General features: G+C 36.1%; 2 protein-coding genes and 1 long non-coding RNA gene across 5 annotated transcripts; 2 read left to right on the top strand and 1 right to left on the bottom strand.

The window, feature by feature from the left end:
• Positions 1–464: 464 nt before the first annotated feature.
• Positions 465–16,581, bottom strand: LOC120632669 (protein ENL-like). Of its 3 annotated transcripts, none has more exons than XM_039902622.1 (4): positions 16,405–16,581; positions 16,104–16,319; positions 3,543–3,726; positions 465–1,717 (listed from the first exon to the last, which is right to left on the bottom strand). In XM_039902622.1, the coding sequence occupies exons 3-4, from the start codon at positions 3,724–3,726 to the stop codon at positions 1,074–1,076; spliced, it is 828 nt and encodes a 275-aa protein (XP_039758556.1). In that variant the 5' UTR covers positions 16,104–16,319; positions 16,405–16,581; the 3' UTR covers positions 465–1,073. The 3 variants fall into 3 exon arrangements, with proteins under 3 accessions (XP_039758556.1, XP_039758554.1, XP_039758555.1); XM_039902620.1 differs by having other exon boundaries at positions 16,234–16,319; XM_039902621.1 differs by lacking the exons at positions 16,104–16,319; positions 16,405–16,581 and adding an exon at positions 14,804–14,828.
• On the top strand, positions 9,778–10,850 carry LOC120632670. Its single transcript, XM_039902623.1, has 3 exons — positions 9,778–10,087; positions 10,169–10,284; positions 10,389–10,850. The coding sequence occupies exons 1-3, from the start codon at positions 10,000–10,002 to the stop codon at positions 10,614–10,616; spliced, it is 432 nt and encodes a 143-aa protein (XP_039758557.1). The 5' UTR covers positions 9,778–9,999; the 3' UTR covers positions 10,617–10,850.
• Positions 11,773–12,286, top strand: LOC120632671. Its single transcript, XR_005659147.1, has 3 exons — positions 11,773–11,843; positions 11,954–12,132; positions 12,211–12,286. It is a non-coding gene; the product is annotated as an uncharacterized LOC120632671 (long non-coding RNA).
• Positions 16,582–17,011: the final 430 nt, after the last annotated feature.

The raw sequence follows: 17,011 nt of genomic DNA, 5'->3' as shown, positions 1-17,011 counted from the left end.
AAAATATAAAAATATTTTGAGGCTATATCGTTTTTTATGACTACTAAGTATACTTAGTATAATTAACCCCCGACGCAAAAGTTTGACGCGTTGTTGGTGTTAAAAGTTTGACGCGTGTGTGTGTATGTCTCCCTGAAGCATCGTATTCTTCGAACGGATGAACCGATTTCGATTTTGTTTTTTGTTTGAACAGTGAATTAGTCGAGAGTTTTTTTTAGCCATGTTTAATGAAAATCGGTAATTCAGAAAATGGAGAATTACGTTGTTTTTCACAAGTCCCTCAATATGGGTATCAAATGAAAGGGCTTGACTAGTAGAATCATTTACACTATACCTAATATATTCCTTCACGAAATGAAAACTTAGAAATAGTTTTAATGTATCAGGGGTTTTACGAATAAAACTTCTATCTATTTAACGTAGGTTCTCAACAATAAAAAAATAATCACGAAGTTTCCCAAACGCTGCCCATCCGTGTTGGATTCGGCGGGTCACCTTTGTCTCAAAATTGGATCTACCTTACTGGATCAGCAACATTTGAAGTATTAAAGAATAGTTCATACGAAGCCAGCAAAAGCTGGCTTGTTATGTCACTAAATCGAGTTTTGGCGAAACTTATTACTGTGTCAATAGTGTGGTATCGTAGTTCCCCGGTTTCCGAACCCTTGAAAATTTTAATTATATTAAAACTAAAATCCCATTTTTAGGAATCTAGTTCGTTTCTACAACTAATAATAACAGCTATATAATTGACTCTTGAGATCTTGTTCACAGCACATTTACTCCAAGTCAAAAGACTTACCTACATAAAAAATAAATTACGATATAAACATTGATATACAATAACAAGATTCTTAATAACGTCTCTGAGTAAATATTATCTATATAAGTTGTATTGTATATGAATAATTCTCTAATAAAATAAAATGTTAATTCACTAGGACATTACTAAAATTGGTGCGATACAGAGAACAGCTTACGTTATAAACGAGCATAAGAGTGTAATGGCACAGCGTAGGTAATATCAAGGTTTGTATGGAACTTGGAAAGCGCAGGCTCAGCTGAGCTCGCCGTCATTGCATGGCGTAGTCTGCCTCGATGCTGGCGAGAGCGCCACGCAGCGACGGTGGCAATTCGGGCACCCTGTATATGGGATCGGAGAGTGGCGGCAGTCTCAACCCGTCGGCTGATTTCTCGTAACTGCTGTACGATAGGTATAACTGCGACACGCGGTTTATCTCATCCTCGGTCATGGCCACCGCGCGTAATTGCTTTCTAAAATCGGCGTTTATAGATTCTCCACATTTCGGACAGACCTCGCTCAGCGTGCACGGTATAGTGAGTCTCTTGGCGCCGTGCTTACAACGGATCGGCTTCACGTATTTGAATCTTTTCAACTTCGTCGTTTTCAAGTTGTCGGGCCGATCGTCGTCGGAGAATAGGACGACGAGTTTCCCCGAGTTGTTGAAGCTGCCGGTCCGGGCGATGACCTCGCCGCCGCCCTTCATTAGGGCGCCGAACAGCGTTTCTGAAGGGTTTTCGAAGTCGTAGTATACGCACCGCGACTCCGAGCTGGCCTTGTTGTTATTCTCGATATATAGACTGTATCTGAGACAGATTTTCTTTGGCTTGCTGGAGAATTTCAGGTACACGTGGATTGGAATATCTATTGAAGCGCAGCCCGACTCTTTGATTTCATACGGCGGCTCTTGGAGCACTGGAAACGATAAAAGTAGTAAGATCAGTTGAGTGCGAGTCCGTGTGAACTATTGCGATCTTGTTTGCACTTTGCTTGGTAACGAGCTATCTACGTACGATAACGATAATGAGCGTGTTTTATGTTCACATGTTACCATTTTTTATATTAAGAGATACACACCTACGATATTTTACTACAATAAAGTGATTTACTTAATAGTTCTTTACAAACAACTCTACCTATTCATAACTATGCGCATTGTTTTATACAAGACGCCCCAAAGTCCTCAGAGTCATTTACATTTTTTGTGATCCCGCTAGCAGTTAGCCGTTAACTGCGGCCTGCTAAGCTTCTGGAGTGAGCTCGGCTTGCTGGAGTGATCCCGCGCGGAGCCGCGGTTCTGGCCAACCAAGACAAGCCCCAGAACAGAAGAAGACGGAAAAGAAAGAAGCCCTTGACTGCTATCTCACCTGGTGGTAAGGCAATTACCCCTAATCGTTTTTTATGCGACATTGTACCAAAACGCTTAATCGCTTAGCGGCACGTTTTTATCGGTAGGGTGGTTACTAGCCACGGCCTAATAGCCTCCCGCCTTAAATAAATTCCCAAATTTCTCAACCGGGGATCGAATCCAGGACCTCCCAATTATAAGATCACAGCGCTCACCACTGAATTATGGAGGTGGTCAAAACCAACGCACGAAGGCGCGTCGTTGCAGTTTTTCGTCCTTGGAAAATGGGCTTAAAATAGCTTCCGAAGTAAACAATAACGGTGCCATCATATCATTCTAACTAATTTATTTGGGAAAGAGATATCAAGCCGTTCTTTAACAAGTTTCATACAGGTTAGCAGAAGTGCGCATTGCGCACTCCTTCCGCTCGCCACCGCACTGCGCTGTATTTTTCGCATCCTGAAACTCACATGAGTTTATTTGGACGCTGCACATTCCTCTAAAATCTAATAAGTATGTGCGAAAGCGAACACAAGTAGTCATTCACCCCAATCAACAGCTAAAAAAGGAAACCTCGCTTTAACCAAATATTGAATATTGTTTCCTGACACCATGCTCAAATTTTAACAACAGAAGTTTTTTGCGCACAAAAGCACTATTATATTTATTTATTCTCAACTTTTTTGTATAAATAACCTTACTTCACTTTATATACATTTACAAGAAAACTATATCTATAGTAGTTTATACTTTGCTCCTGATATGTTGCGTATTTGATGAGCCAAAATTGTCGATAGAGCATTGATAGCCTAGTCAATAACTCTTCAGCCTCTTAGCCATACAATAAATAAACAAAAGTGACGTTTGACTGCAGTGATTGCAAGATTTACGCCTGTCGCATTGCAGTCGCGAGATACGTCATCACCCTGCGGGTATCCTCTCGAACTGAGAAAGGTGTAGGCCGTAGTCGCAGGCCTTGTGGGAGTTGGTAGAACTCACACGGCCTTGAGTATATTAAGGTTTCCTCACGATGTTTTCGTAGGGAGTGATACTTTAATTGCTTAAATTTAAAGCGCGTGTCGGGGATTGAAGTCAGTACCTTCGAAAAAGAGGCTGAAGTGTTAGTGACTAGGCATCATCCTGCCGTGCTATTAACTGAGCCGGTACTGGGTTGATATACATTGAGGAAGTTGCCATAATAGTGTTCAAGGTATCTTCTTTATAGTAGTTAATAATTGACCAATCAAGCAGTGGGCAATCTTAGTGTAAAACCGTCGCCTAATAATATAGTAAACTACTAGTTAGATAGCGCTGTTCCGATACCAAACAAATTATCTCTCTAGGCACCCTGCTCATACTAGGCCCCCTGAATATCTACAGTTGCCAACTCACCTCTCTTAGGATAGACGAAAGCGCTGGGCGGATGCAGGTCGAAGACGACCTTGTGGACGAAGGCGCTGATGTCGCCGCGTGCGCCGCGCACCCACACGCGCCAGTCCAGAGACAGAGCTCGTCCTGACGCCGACTGCCGCGGCTCGCACGCGTGTCCCACCTCCAGCCATATGCGAATACACATCTGCGAAGGTGCGAAGTTGTCATTAAACACCGATCCTAGGGCAACTTATCAAGTTAACAAACCTAATTTTCATTAATAACCCACTGCTGGACTAAAGGCCTCTCCAAACGGAAGGGTTGGCCCAAAATCATAACGAAAAAAAAAAAAACTCGAAGCGGGGTTATCTATTTCCCATCTGAACCACCATAATGTTGAATATTATGGTGAAATTCCCATCCAACCATCATATTGTAATGATACTGTAGCATTTCATTGCCTGAAAACAAGAACAAAATAACGTTTTCTAAAAATTTAAAATTAAACCTAGATAGATCTATTATCGTCCTCGAAACTCCCATTTATTTATTAATTTTGTATTGCATCATGAAAATCGTTGGAGCCGTTTCCGAGATTCACATTATATACAAGATACATATATATATACCAGAACTGCTCGTTTAATGGTATTAGTTAGATAAGAAAATACTTGCCAGTCCTATATAGGAGTTACACTAAAAACTAAAGTTTTACTTTTGTTTTTAGTGTTGTGGAATTAATAAGGCAGTGCACAGTAAGTCGACTGAGTTGATGTACTGGGCTCAACTTGAAATTGCTTACACTTCGAGTGTACAAATTGCTGAAAATGCATTACTGTGTCACATTGATGCAACTGGCTATCAAATGACAGACTGTAATGTCGATGGATTTAAATAATATAACATAGGGAGTCGGTACCTACCTAGAGACTTGTCGAATTTAAGTATGTACCTAATGTTATATAAATGTATCGGAGTTGTAGCTCCTGAGATCAAGCAGACGTTTTCAAAAGTTTTGTTTTATACATGCGATTCAGTGACACTCTTTGACAACTGTGCAAATAATGCTATCGAATTGGAATTTTGAAAGGTGTCAAAAACTTTGGAAAGTTTAGGGTCTCAAATAAATAGTTCGGATATGTATGAATAATACAGCAAATCACGGCACTGTTTTAGGTGCGACAGCGAACACGGGCGGTCAATCAACCCTGTTAAGCCCGCTTAAGATCATGACATGAATCGTTTTGATGTTATAATGTAACTTTGCAATTTGCAATTGTTCTTTTACATTTTTAGATGCATTCGAGACGCAGTCGTGGAGTTCATCATAAATTAAAATTGTATACTTTTATTTAAGGTTTTTTTACACAGAATTAAAAACATACAGAACCCTCATTCAGCCATTATTGCATTGAGAAAAAGTATAAAAGCCCTGAGCACATCTCACTTCACACCCGCGGAATGTTGCTAGCTCGCAAACTTTTCCCATCTTTCCCATTTTATGGTAGCGTTTAGAGCATTAGAGGTAAAATAATAACCTACTGTCAACTGCTGCTCATCTTTTTTATTTAATCCAAAAAGTTTTCAAGAAAAATATACATCATCACTACATTTAAGATTGTATTTTTTTTTTCTATCGGGAAACTTTTAATGAATCGCGTAAAGTGGACTAAGATTACCATATCTATACGTTACTACATATTATATATTAAAATTTAAATCATGTTTTATTCTAGTATACAAATAATTTTTTTACACGGTTTTAGATACATTATTTTAGTTTAACCAAGTGCGATTCCAGGTGTTTTAAAGATTTACCTTTAATTTGGTAGTCACCAAAAAGATAGACTTGTTTTTTTTATTTGAATATACGTTCGTTTATTTAATTTTATATTATCGGTGCTGTGTAGTAGCGGTATAAATTGGTTCATACTTTCTGAAAGCTGTTAACTTATTTTATTCCTACAGAAGTCTAAAAAAGCAAATTTAATTATATATAATAAATATATTTTTTCAAGAATTGGTTATCTTAAATATTTATATGGTTTGAATAAAGTTAATTCCGTACAATATGTGCTTAAAAAACAGGTTTGATGCCGTAGGGCAAAAAATATTCATACTTTGCGTTGGGTAAAATCTTTTGTGCTATAACGTCCAGTGAATGGTGCCAAATTCGGCCGTGCCTCGTTACGTCACTACTTTGCCGGACTTGGCCGTGAATGACGACTCTTAATTGCCACAAAATAATTTCAGTGAGTAATAACGACATATTTTAGGCTCGTTGAAAGTTTGTTATTGTAGTATTTTTATGTTAGAAAAACTATTGACAAGTCGCCGGTTTTTCTTGCAAAAACTTGTAAGCAAAGTGCGTTTACATAGCGCTTATGAAAATTGCAAAGAAACATAACAACAGAAAAGGGTTAAGTAGGTCAAACCTCTCAAAAATTAATATAAAAAAATGCTATCTATAGGTATTGGGGCTGGTATAGTTTCCTTGCCAACCGACTCTCTTTGATAGCTTCAGATGTATACAAGGTAATTAGGAAAGGGTCGCAAAGAAAACGAAAATTGTTTTATTTTGATTAAAAATGGGGAAAGAATCGAGGAAGTTGACTTTATAGGATAACTAGGTCATTCGACTTTTTTAAATTTATCGTGATAAATTTCAAAGATATACCGTTAACTCGTTAATTCCCTCCGCATATTTCCGATGTCTACTTATGCAAATATCTGTATCTAATAATTATTAGTATTCATAGGAGTTGATGTTACTTTACACGATCAATAAAAACAATGTATCTAACTAGCACAGTGTTTTTAGTAGATATCAGCAATGAACCTCTACAGACAAAGTTTAATAATAAATATACTACGACAATAAACATACCGCCATCTAGCCCGAAAGTAACCGTAGCTTGTGTTATGGGTACTAAGGCGACTGATGAATATTTTTGTGAATAATATACATAAATACTTTGAACATACATATAAACACCCAGACACTGAAAAACATTCATGCTCATCACACAAACATTTTCTAGTTGTGGGAATCGAACCATTGGGCTCAGAAAGGAGGGTTACTGTTTGCCGTACATTACAAAGAGGATTTTTTGATAGTTACGTAAAGTTTCTTCTATCGTACGGGTACCTTTTAGTGTTTTCTATAAGCTACTATACTGCAGGGAGCGGCTGGACGCAGGCGACGCAAGACCTTGGAAGTATAGAATGTGAAAATGCTTACGGAAGAACGATTTTAGTAGTGGTGCAGCTTTATGTGACAGAGCTCGTCTGAAGAAAAACTACCGCAAAGATTATTTATTGCAGTGTTCAGGTCAAAAAGGTCTCGTTGCCGTTGCAATAACAGACACTCATATCAACTCATTACCGACCTACTACAAGGCGCGGTTCTTCTCCCACAATGAGAAGGATTAAGGCCGTAGTCCATCACGCTGGCCCTGTGTGGATTTTTATGGAAACAGGGCGGCACTTTGCAGTAGAGCTGGCATAGTCAGGAGACAAAAATTATATCTCCCGATTATATCCCCTGACAAGGGATATAACAAAGACATAAATCAAAAGAAGAAGATGGGATATAACTAACATGTGCACAAGCTAGAGCATATTAGTTTATTATTAAACATGTAGGTATTATTTGAATTTGAGTTGATAAAGCTGTAAGAGAAGATAATTGTTTATTCTCTCCCCAAGGAGATAATTGTCTCCTACCCATGCTAGCTGTGCAAGCCTCGTTCCTTGCATGCCCTGCGAAGTGTTGATCCGCAGGGTGATTACGTATCTCGCGACAGCAATGCGACAGGCGTAAATCTTGCAATCACTGCTGTCAAACGTCACTTTTGTTTATTTATTGTATGGAAAATCTTTACCTTCCATTTTTTATTTTCGTTTACCTTTCATTTTTTCATTTCGACCTCACATTCCTCATATCATCAATAATTCAACACGTGTATAAAATGTTGATTATAGGATGTTTCTCTTCAAATTTGGTAAAAGCCCTACGACTCTTACGAGTACCTACTTTCGTGCAAAATTTAAAAAACGGAGGTCACCAGGAAGTACCCTATAGTTTTTGAAGGTCAGTGAAAGGGACTTTTAGTAAGAAAACAACTTCGAAATCACATGGGCTATATTTTTTTGTAACTAGAAAATTTAAATTAATTGTATAACTTTTTTTTGTTTATACTTCTTATGTTTTCCCATAAAACTATGCCATACCTAATTTCTCCTTGGGTAGGGTTATGTCTTGTAAAGTTATTTATTTAATCATTTGTTTCGTTTGTAATTTGTGGAATGAAAACTTCATCCGTCTATTTATTTCATTAGGCATCTTATCATGTTACTGCTGTCTAGATAAATAAACACTAACATTGGAAGATTTGCGTACATTAATTCAAAGTCAATAAAAGTCAAAGGTTATAATTATGTAGACTTAGAAGTCATTTTTGCAGCGATATATCATAAGATATGTGTAGGTATATGATATACATTGTATATATTGTAGCACCAACCATGCATGCATGAAGATGTTTCTATTAGCGCTGTAGGGTGGAAGAGATCGCTAAGTAGCGATATCTCTTATCACTCTATTGTATTTCCATTTCCCTAATTTAATCTATGTATAGTATATCTCTAATGATATAATCGTAAATTTATTCGTATATTTTAGGTTAATAACACTTGGGGAACAAAGGTCACTGGATACATATTTTGTGTTTAATAATAATAAAATCTACGAAATTGTTTTAATCGCAGTAAAAAAAAGTCACAACTAGTTAATAACTAGTTAATTACTAGGTAATTCTCTTTGGATACATATTATGCTAGATAGGGCCAGATGGTTTGTTTTGTCTGCGACTACATATCCATTACTCTCTCATAGGATGAGAGAGTAATTGATTTAAGAACATGCACTCCTCATTCAGCCATTATTGTGTGCAATGCATTGTGTCCAAAAACAGTGAAAACGCCCCGCGCACTTCACACTTTAAACCCGCGGAATGTTGCTGCAAACTTTTCTCCATTTTCCCATTTTATAGTAAACGTTTAGAACATTAGAAGTAAAACAATTACTTTCAACTGCTAAATGGTGTGAGGAAACTAACCTTTTATTCGAAACACTACTAAAGTGGAGTGGATTTTGATGTTTCAATATTAGTCGTGTTCACGGTTTCTGCATATTCTTAATTCTGTGGACAGGGGTAAATTTTACTTATTACCCTATTTGTCTAGAAGCTAGCATGTTCCGCGGCACACGATCTTTGGTTCGAATCCCTAGTCGGGCCGGTTTGATACCAGAAAATTGGCTACGCTTGTGTATCACTAAAATGTTATAATAATGGTTAGAGCCCGCAAACGTTTAGATTTTAGAAAAAAATTATTCAGTCGTCTGTAGAGTCAGTGATCTGTAAGTAAAATTTTGTGGCGAGTGTAACATGTTTTCGGTTTCAATCTTTGTCGTATAATTTACTTATAAGCCATATAACGTATATTGTATATAATCAACTGCAGTAAAGTAGGTTCTGACTTGAATTAATAGGTAATTTTGTCCTCATCTGCCGAGAAAATTTTAATTAATCATGTATAAAAAAAAATACTACTTTACTAAATACGTACTACTACGAGACACACGGAGTACTCGTAACCACGTCTATTTAATTTCAGAGAAACTCATTCATGTATTTATGCTTACAAAATCTAAGAACGCGAGCGTAGCTGTTTAAATTTTTGCTTGTCTTACATATTATATTGTTGGTTGTTTTTATATAGCATAATTAGCATCGGATAAATAACTAATATTCAAGATTAATACACCATAATGCATTCATTGTAGTCCGCTGTATTTTGTTTAGATATAATCTAAAAAAAATACGCTGTATATATATATATATATATATACGCTATATATATATATATATATATATACATATCGCACACCGGGTGCAATAACGTCATAAATGCAAAAATTGCTAAAATTAGATATTGATCGCAAATTATGTCAAACATGCGTCTACATCCGGTGCAGCAATATCATAAATGTAACTCCTAAAATGACCCACTGAGGGCGTAAATGTCGTTGTGGTTTTGGCGGGTTTTTGTGCACGCTAGTGCGAGAACGTTTTAATTGGTCAGTTGCGCGCGGCCCCCCGCAGGAAGTGTTTGTGAGTAGGAGCAACAGCGTCACAAAGGTAATTATGACCAATATTTTCATACAATTTTGGGGCAAGAATGTCACAAGTGAACACTTCTGACTTTGTGGTTCTATTTTCTATTACAAGCAGCAAGTAATACTATCATTTTGTACAATTATGTCAATATTGTCCCAGAAAATGTACTAAATATAACCTAGAAATCGTTCAGATTTAATTTTATTCCATTTTAATTATAAATTAAGGAATATTTATGTACAGTACTTACAAAATGTAACCTACGTTTTATTCTTATTCTTAGCTAAAATAAAATTATGGAAGGACGAGGTAAAAAATTAGTGCAGTTGGTTCTATTAGACAAAGAAAGCCATGACGAATGTGAAGTCAGGGATATAGAGCCAAGTAAGTTTTTATGTATTTTATAAATTAAAAGTTTATCAGTCCTACCTAATTATTTACATAATGTTTTCATTTTTCATTCAGCTTTATCGATAGCACCGAGATCTCCTTCCATTTTAAAATCTCATGATGGTGATTTAATAAAACATTCCATTACGAATGCTGTTGAATCTTCAAACATCCGTGATGATAAAACTCAGGTATGGTATAAGATTTTCTAATACAGAATTATTAATGTAATTAATTTTTTTGTTTGTGTTAATATTTTTACGCAGTTAACTTAATTTCTTTAAACCTTTTCTAGCCTATTAGAGTTTCCGACGATGGAAACTCATCTGGACATGCCTTTTCTGGAACCGAAGAAGAGCAATATGTACCTAAACCATCATCTAGCTCAAATATTAGTATAAATGCTGTTGAATCTTCAAGCATCCATAATGATCAAACTCTGGTATGGTATATTGTTTCATTCAAAATGATATTTTTTGGGTCTATTTTAATATTTTTACGCAGTTTACTTTTAATTTCCTAAAACTTATTTTAGCCCATAAGAGTTTCCTACAGTGAAAACTCATCTGAACAAGACTTTTCTGGAACTGATGATGATGAGCAATATGTGCCTAATCCGTCAACTAACTCGCATAGTAGTAGTAGCTCTAGCAGCAGCTCTAGCAACAGCTCAGAAAGTTCTTCGTCATCGGAATCTGACCATGAAACGCTTACCACTGGAAATATCAACCAAGAGTCCGGACCATCGACCATTAAACGTAGTAGAAAACGTACTCGCAATCCAAGCAAATGGAAAAAAAATGTTGCCAAAATGCTGAAAAATTCTGGTCAGCAATATACTTCATTAAAAACTGGTATGGTTAAAGCAGCTAAAATAATGGGTCCGACTTGTTCAGATAAATGCCGGCTGTCTTGCTCATCAAAATTTTCGACAGAAAAGAGAACTAAGCTATTTGATGCGTATTGGCAGTTAGGCCAATTACAAAGGCAGCGTGATTATTTGGCATCTTGTGTGAGACTTTTAGAGTTATCGTATCGGAGAATAAAAGAATCTCGTAAAAATAATCCCAGGAAACCAAACACAACTTTTTATTTATACAATGATGAAAGAGAAGTTAGAGTATGCAAGACATTTTTTATGAATACTTTGGGTGCCACTGAACGAATTTTACGTACAGTTATAGAATGCAAGTATAAAGATGAAGGCCATAATATTATGAAAGAAGATGGAAGAGGAAGACATGGCAAACAAATCAGATTGGACGAAGAAATAAAGCAATCTGTGAGAGATCATATTAACTCGATCCCAAAGATAGAGAGCCATTATTTAAGAGCGAATACTAGTAGGCTCTTCGTAGAGGGAGATTTAACTATAGCAGAAATGCATAGACATTACAAGAAAAAGCGTGAGGACGAAAATAAACCACAAGCTTGTTACGATGCTTATGCTCGAATTTTCAACACAGAATTCAATATAGGATTTTTTATTCCAAAAAAAGATACCTGTGACGACTGTGAAGCCTATAAAAACGCATCTATCGAAGAGAAAGCAAAATTGGAAAATTCTTATAAATTACACCTCGAAGAAAAAAGTTTATCTAGGATAGAAAAAGACGTGGACATGACGAAGTGTAAATCGGAGGGCAATGCTTTTGTAATAATATACGATTTACAAGCTGTAATGCCATGTCCGATCGGAAAGTCGTCTGCTTTCTTCTACAAATCTAAACTTAATTGTTACAATTTTACGGTAAGTTCTTGCAGTCACTAATAATAATTTAACGGATAATCTATTATTTGATTATTACATTCATATATTTTTCATCAAGTGCGTCTATTTAAAATGTATTTATATTTCAGATGTCAGATGTCAAAAATCAAGAAACAACATGCTTCTTTTGGCACGAAGGAATAGGTAATCGAGGTGCCATAGAAATTGGATCGTGCATATACAACTTTTTAAGAGATCTAGCTGAGAAAAGCCCAGGTTGCGATGTCATATTCTATTCAGATAACTGCTGCGGACAGCAAAAGAATAAGTTAGTAAACTACCTTATTGTGTAATGTTAGTAATTATTTTTACTGTTTATATATTAAAAATAATAACATTGTTTCAGGTTCATATTTTGTATGTACTACTATGCTGTTAACAAGTTACAGATAAATTCCGTGACCCATAAATTTTTAATAAAGGGCCACACACAGAATGATGGAGATGCGGCTCACTCAGTAATTGAAAAATCCGTCACTAGGGCAAAAAAATCTGGTGCTATTTACGTACCAGACCAGTACATTTCTTTAATCAGAAACGCTAAGAAGACAGGAAAACCTTTTATAGTAAAAGAATTAAACTATACCGATTTCATAGATTTGAAGAAACTAGCAGATGACTTAAATATAAATACAACAAGAAATGTTTCTGGAGAAGCTATTAAAACGACAGATATTAAAGTTATAAGTTTTATGAAGGGCTGTGATATTTATAAGTATAAAACTACATACAAGACTGATAATTTGAATAAGGCAAACATTTACTGCCAAACCAGGACATTGCGGCAAAATACAACACGTCCAAGGAATTATATAAATATAGAGGAAATATCTTTGAATCCTGCTTATACGTCTAATATACCGATAAGTGATAGAAAAAAACAAGATCTGTTAGAATTGGTTCAAAAAAATATAGTGCCTCGCTATTATGAATATTTTTATAATCAGCTTTAGTTGGTTAATTCTGATTTTTAAGATTGTTTTTAATGAAAACTGATTATTAAATGTAAGAGTAATTAGGTACATAGTACAAAGACATAAGGATGCTAGAATTATTATAAACTGCTACATAACTGTACCAGTATAAGCCTGTTATGGTAAAAACCTTTGATTGTTTTTCTACAAATTTTATTTCTAGCCTGTTAGTTCCTCGTAAAAGTCTGATTATGGGTACTTAAATGTAAGAAGTTTTTCATATTTTTTTAGATTTTATATGCAATTTATTTTAATAATAATGTTGATTATTTTTAAACACTGAAAAGGTTAATTGCAAGTGCTATTTAATACATTTAGAGTTTTGATTTTTGCTTAGTTCGGACTTTATGACGTTATTGCACAAAAACGTTCTACTTTCAATTTAACTTTCTGCACAATAACGTCATAAATGTAGGTATCGTTTTTAAAAACATTAAAAATGTACCACTTATATAATATTTTTATTTCTAAAACAACCTTAATTTCAAAATATAGAATATAAACAATATTTTGGTCATCGATATATAATAGTATTGTAATTACATTTCATTTTATTAAAACAACAACTTTTAAATCGATCTCCTGAAAAAAACGTAATTTGTTACTTATGACGTTGTTGCACCCGGTGTGCGATATATATATATATATATATATATATATATAATGTCCCCTAACAGGGGATATAATTAACGTGTTCACCTGTTAAAGCATGGGAATAGGGAATAGGAGAAGTTTACCACCGGTTACACACATGTTATTTTGAATACATATTTGACAGCCGACTGGCGCAGTGGGCAGCGAACCTGCTTTCTGAGTCGTGGCCGTGGGTTCGATTCCCGCAACTGGAAAATGTTATTGATGAACATGAATGTTTTTCAGTGCTGGGTGTTTATCTGTATATTATAAGTAATTATGTCTATTGTATTCATAGAAATATTCATCAGCTATCTTAGTACCCATAATACAAGCTACGCTTACTTTGGGGCTATGAGGCGATGTGTGTAATGTGGTAGTATATTTATATTTATTTATTTTCAATTTTCTCCTGCCCATGTTATCCGCGCAGGGCGCTGAATCTTTAAATACACCACTGATTGCAACAATGTAAGTAAGAATGGCGGTAGAACTTTCCCAGACGAGCCCTGTCTCAAAAATCTCTCTCTACTGCTACTAGATTTTCAGAGTACCAGTCCCGAGGTACAAAGTTAGCGTAGTACGCCCTCGTTCCTCAAAGATCACATTGGACCTTCGTGCACGGTTCTAGCGGTTGCCCGCGACTTATTTTCGGTTTTTCATCAAATTCCTCGGAATCGTCAGTTTTCCGGCTGGATTTTTTGTAGGTTACTAATAATAAGTCGTTTAATTATGTAGTACATAAATGTTATGTATCATCAAAAGTTAGTTCATTCAATTCGCTTAATAGTGAATTTTATAGGCAAAATTTTCCTACGTTATATTATTGCTATTCAGTAAGGATCTCTAATTTTTTTGTTAATAAATTATAGCCTAAGTAACTTCGTGATAACTTAGCCTCCTATTGGTAGAACAGGTTTTAATCGGTCCAGTAGTTTCGGAACCTATTAGGTACAAACAAACATACAAAAAAAATCACTCCTCTTTATAATATTAAATATAGATTACGTTAAAGCTGACATCCGGTAGCCAGCGGCGTGCAACGGGCCTTCGGCCAGGGTATGCATTAAGCAGATACATGGCATAAAATGGAAAAAATCCCCTCCAATACGAGCTATATCAAATAATTTAGGTAGGCAGTGCTTTTGTGCATGTATGAAATGCACGCCACTGCCGGTAGCCCACATGGTCTCAGCTTTAATCCTTCTCTCAAATAAAAGGAGGCTCAGGATAGGTATTAGGTAGGCACTGGCAACCTTGTACGAACCTCCGCTCGTATAACCAACTTTTATAGGTTAGCCCACTAGAATCTAACCTTACATCATCACTTACCACTAGGTGAGGTTGCATTACAGGGCTAAACTGCAATGAAATAACAAAAAAAAACTAAGATTTTCTTAATAGATGTGCTCAAATTTTTCATTCGTGAAACACCTTTTCACTTGTGTAGGAGAAATATTAAATCCCCCGATTATATCCCCTGGCAAGGGATAAAGTTTACGTGTCAACCTGCAAGGCAACGGGGATTATATATTACCACCGTTTTTCTTCTTATTAATATTCTTTACGTTCTTTTAAAATTTTCCACAATATTAAATTACATATATCAAAAACAAGCATTATTACACGAAAGTATATTATTTGGATACTATTTACTCGGATGCTCGGAGAGCTAATAGAGTTGTGGGACAAGATAAAATTGTATCCTTTGCACGGGGACAAAAACTTCTCCTGTCCATGCTAGCGGTGTTTATGTAATGAAATGTATAGACGTAGCTATTATTTAGATAAGATTAAAGTACGTACACGTATTTAATTATAACTAATAATAATCTTGTTATCAATGTAAACTTGTAGTTCAGTGGTTCAAGAATATAATCGCGCTAAAACGATACCTATCTACTTCTACTTTTCATTACAGAGCTCTTCCCAGCTATAGCAACATTATTTCCGCGTTTTAATTTTATCGCGCGATTTAAAATCTGTACATTTCAAGAGATACAAATTAGCGCTGTGCACTAATTACGACCTTACACCAAATAGATAAGGTTCTACTTTGTTAAACTAAATATTCAAATAACATATTCAATTAGTAAATTTGTATTATAAGGAAGGAAGATAAGCATATATTAGGCATGCCTATACCTGCCCAGTTATGTATAAATAACATAAATCGTAACAGAATCATTTAATGATGTTCTTGTGATGTCATACCAAATTTGTTTTTGTGTAAGTATACCTATATAGTGGAATTCCGATTGATCTCCTATTTCCTTATGGATAAATATCTATGTATCTGTGTATTTTGTGTATATAGGAAAATAAGATGGAAAAACTAAGGGTCTATTATTGGATTGTCTTTATTAAAGTTATGTTCTTAAAATACGCTTACAAGCGTATGCTAAATAACTCTGGTATTTATCTTCAAAAAAACCAGTTACATTTTGAACACGGCCTCTTGCGCTGACACACCCGCCACGCAAAACAAAGTTGTTTACAACTAGGTATTCGATAAATAAAAATATTTGTTCGTTTTTACGACTAATAATAGGAAGAGACGCGTTACACGATATTCATTGACGTTGATTGATAACGATAACTACTAGGAATACAGAAATGTGTCAATGCGTACCCACTAAAGAACGGGGCCGTCGTCGGAGTTTCCAAACAAGCACATTCTCGGCGATTTTACAGCCACGGTCGTCACTCGAGGCACGCGAGTCGGTCGCGTGACGTTATACTCGTATTGTGTTGAGACTCACCGGCTTCTCATGTTGGTACGGGGGACCTTCAGTCATTTTCTAAGATGTGATAAAAGCGCCGTTCCTTGTGCGGTGACGGCTGACATCTGTAACAGGCCGTCGAGGTCATTACAAGGGAATATTATTAACACGGATTCTATTGGGACTCGCGGGGCCGAGTGGCGAACTCACTTGTAATTTGTTGATGGCAGGCTAAGATGCATTAGGCAGCTTAAGGTTTTCGGCGGCAAGTCAAGCGCGCAGCATGTCGGACAAGGCGTCGGTTAAGCGCGTTTATCACTCGGTAACTGAGAGGTCGGCTGACGCGGGCCGGCCGCCGATGACGTCGGGCCTCTTTCCCTCCGTCCCAGTCCGCACCACCGCTCTGTGACGTGTGCACTGTGAAGCGGACGGTTGTCAACGTTCCGTTTTGCACGTTTTAACAAATGCAGCGGTGCACGTTATTAAGCTTATAAATTGACTATTGCAAGCGAGTTTTTTGGACAACTGTTAATCCTCAAGGGAAGGATTTAGTTTGATCTGCTGTGATTAAAATACAATTTACAGAGCACGAAGCTTGTTAATTTCTTATGGTAAAATAGAATAGCGGCTTATATGCCCTAAAAATAATAAGATATTGTTGAATGTGTTAAATAATCATACTTACTATAGTTAGACTACCTGCACTAGTTAAATAAAAAATATAGATAAGTTGGATAAAGCTAACAGAAGCGTGCTCTCGGTTAATTCACTACACTGAAACTTCGCTTTTCAACAACTTTGGGCACTTTCATGAAGT

This window comes from Pararge aegeria, chromosome 20, assembly GCF_905163445.1.
Source record: "Pararge aegeria chromosome 20, ilParAegt1.1, whole genome shotgun sequence".
Taxonomy (NCBI): Eukaryota; Metazoa; Arthropoda; class Insecta; order Lepidoptera; family Nymphalidae; genus Pararge; species Pararge aegeria.
The sequence above is the reverse complement of the archived record's forward strand: the minus strand, read 5'-3'. Positions and strand labels throughout refer to the sequence as shown.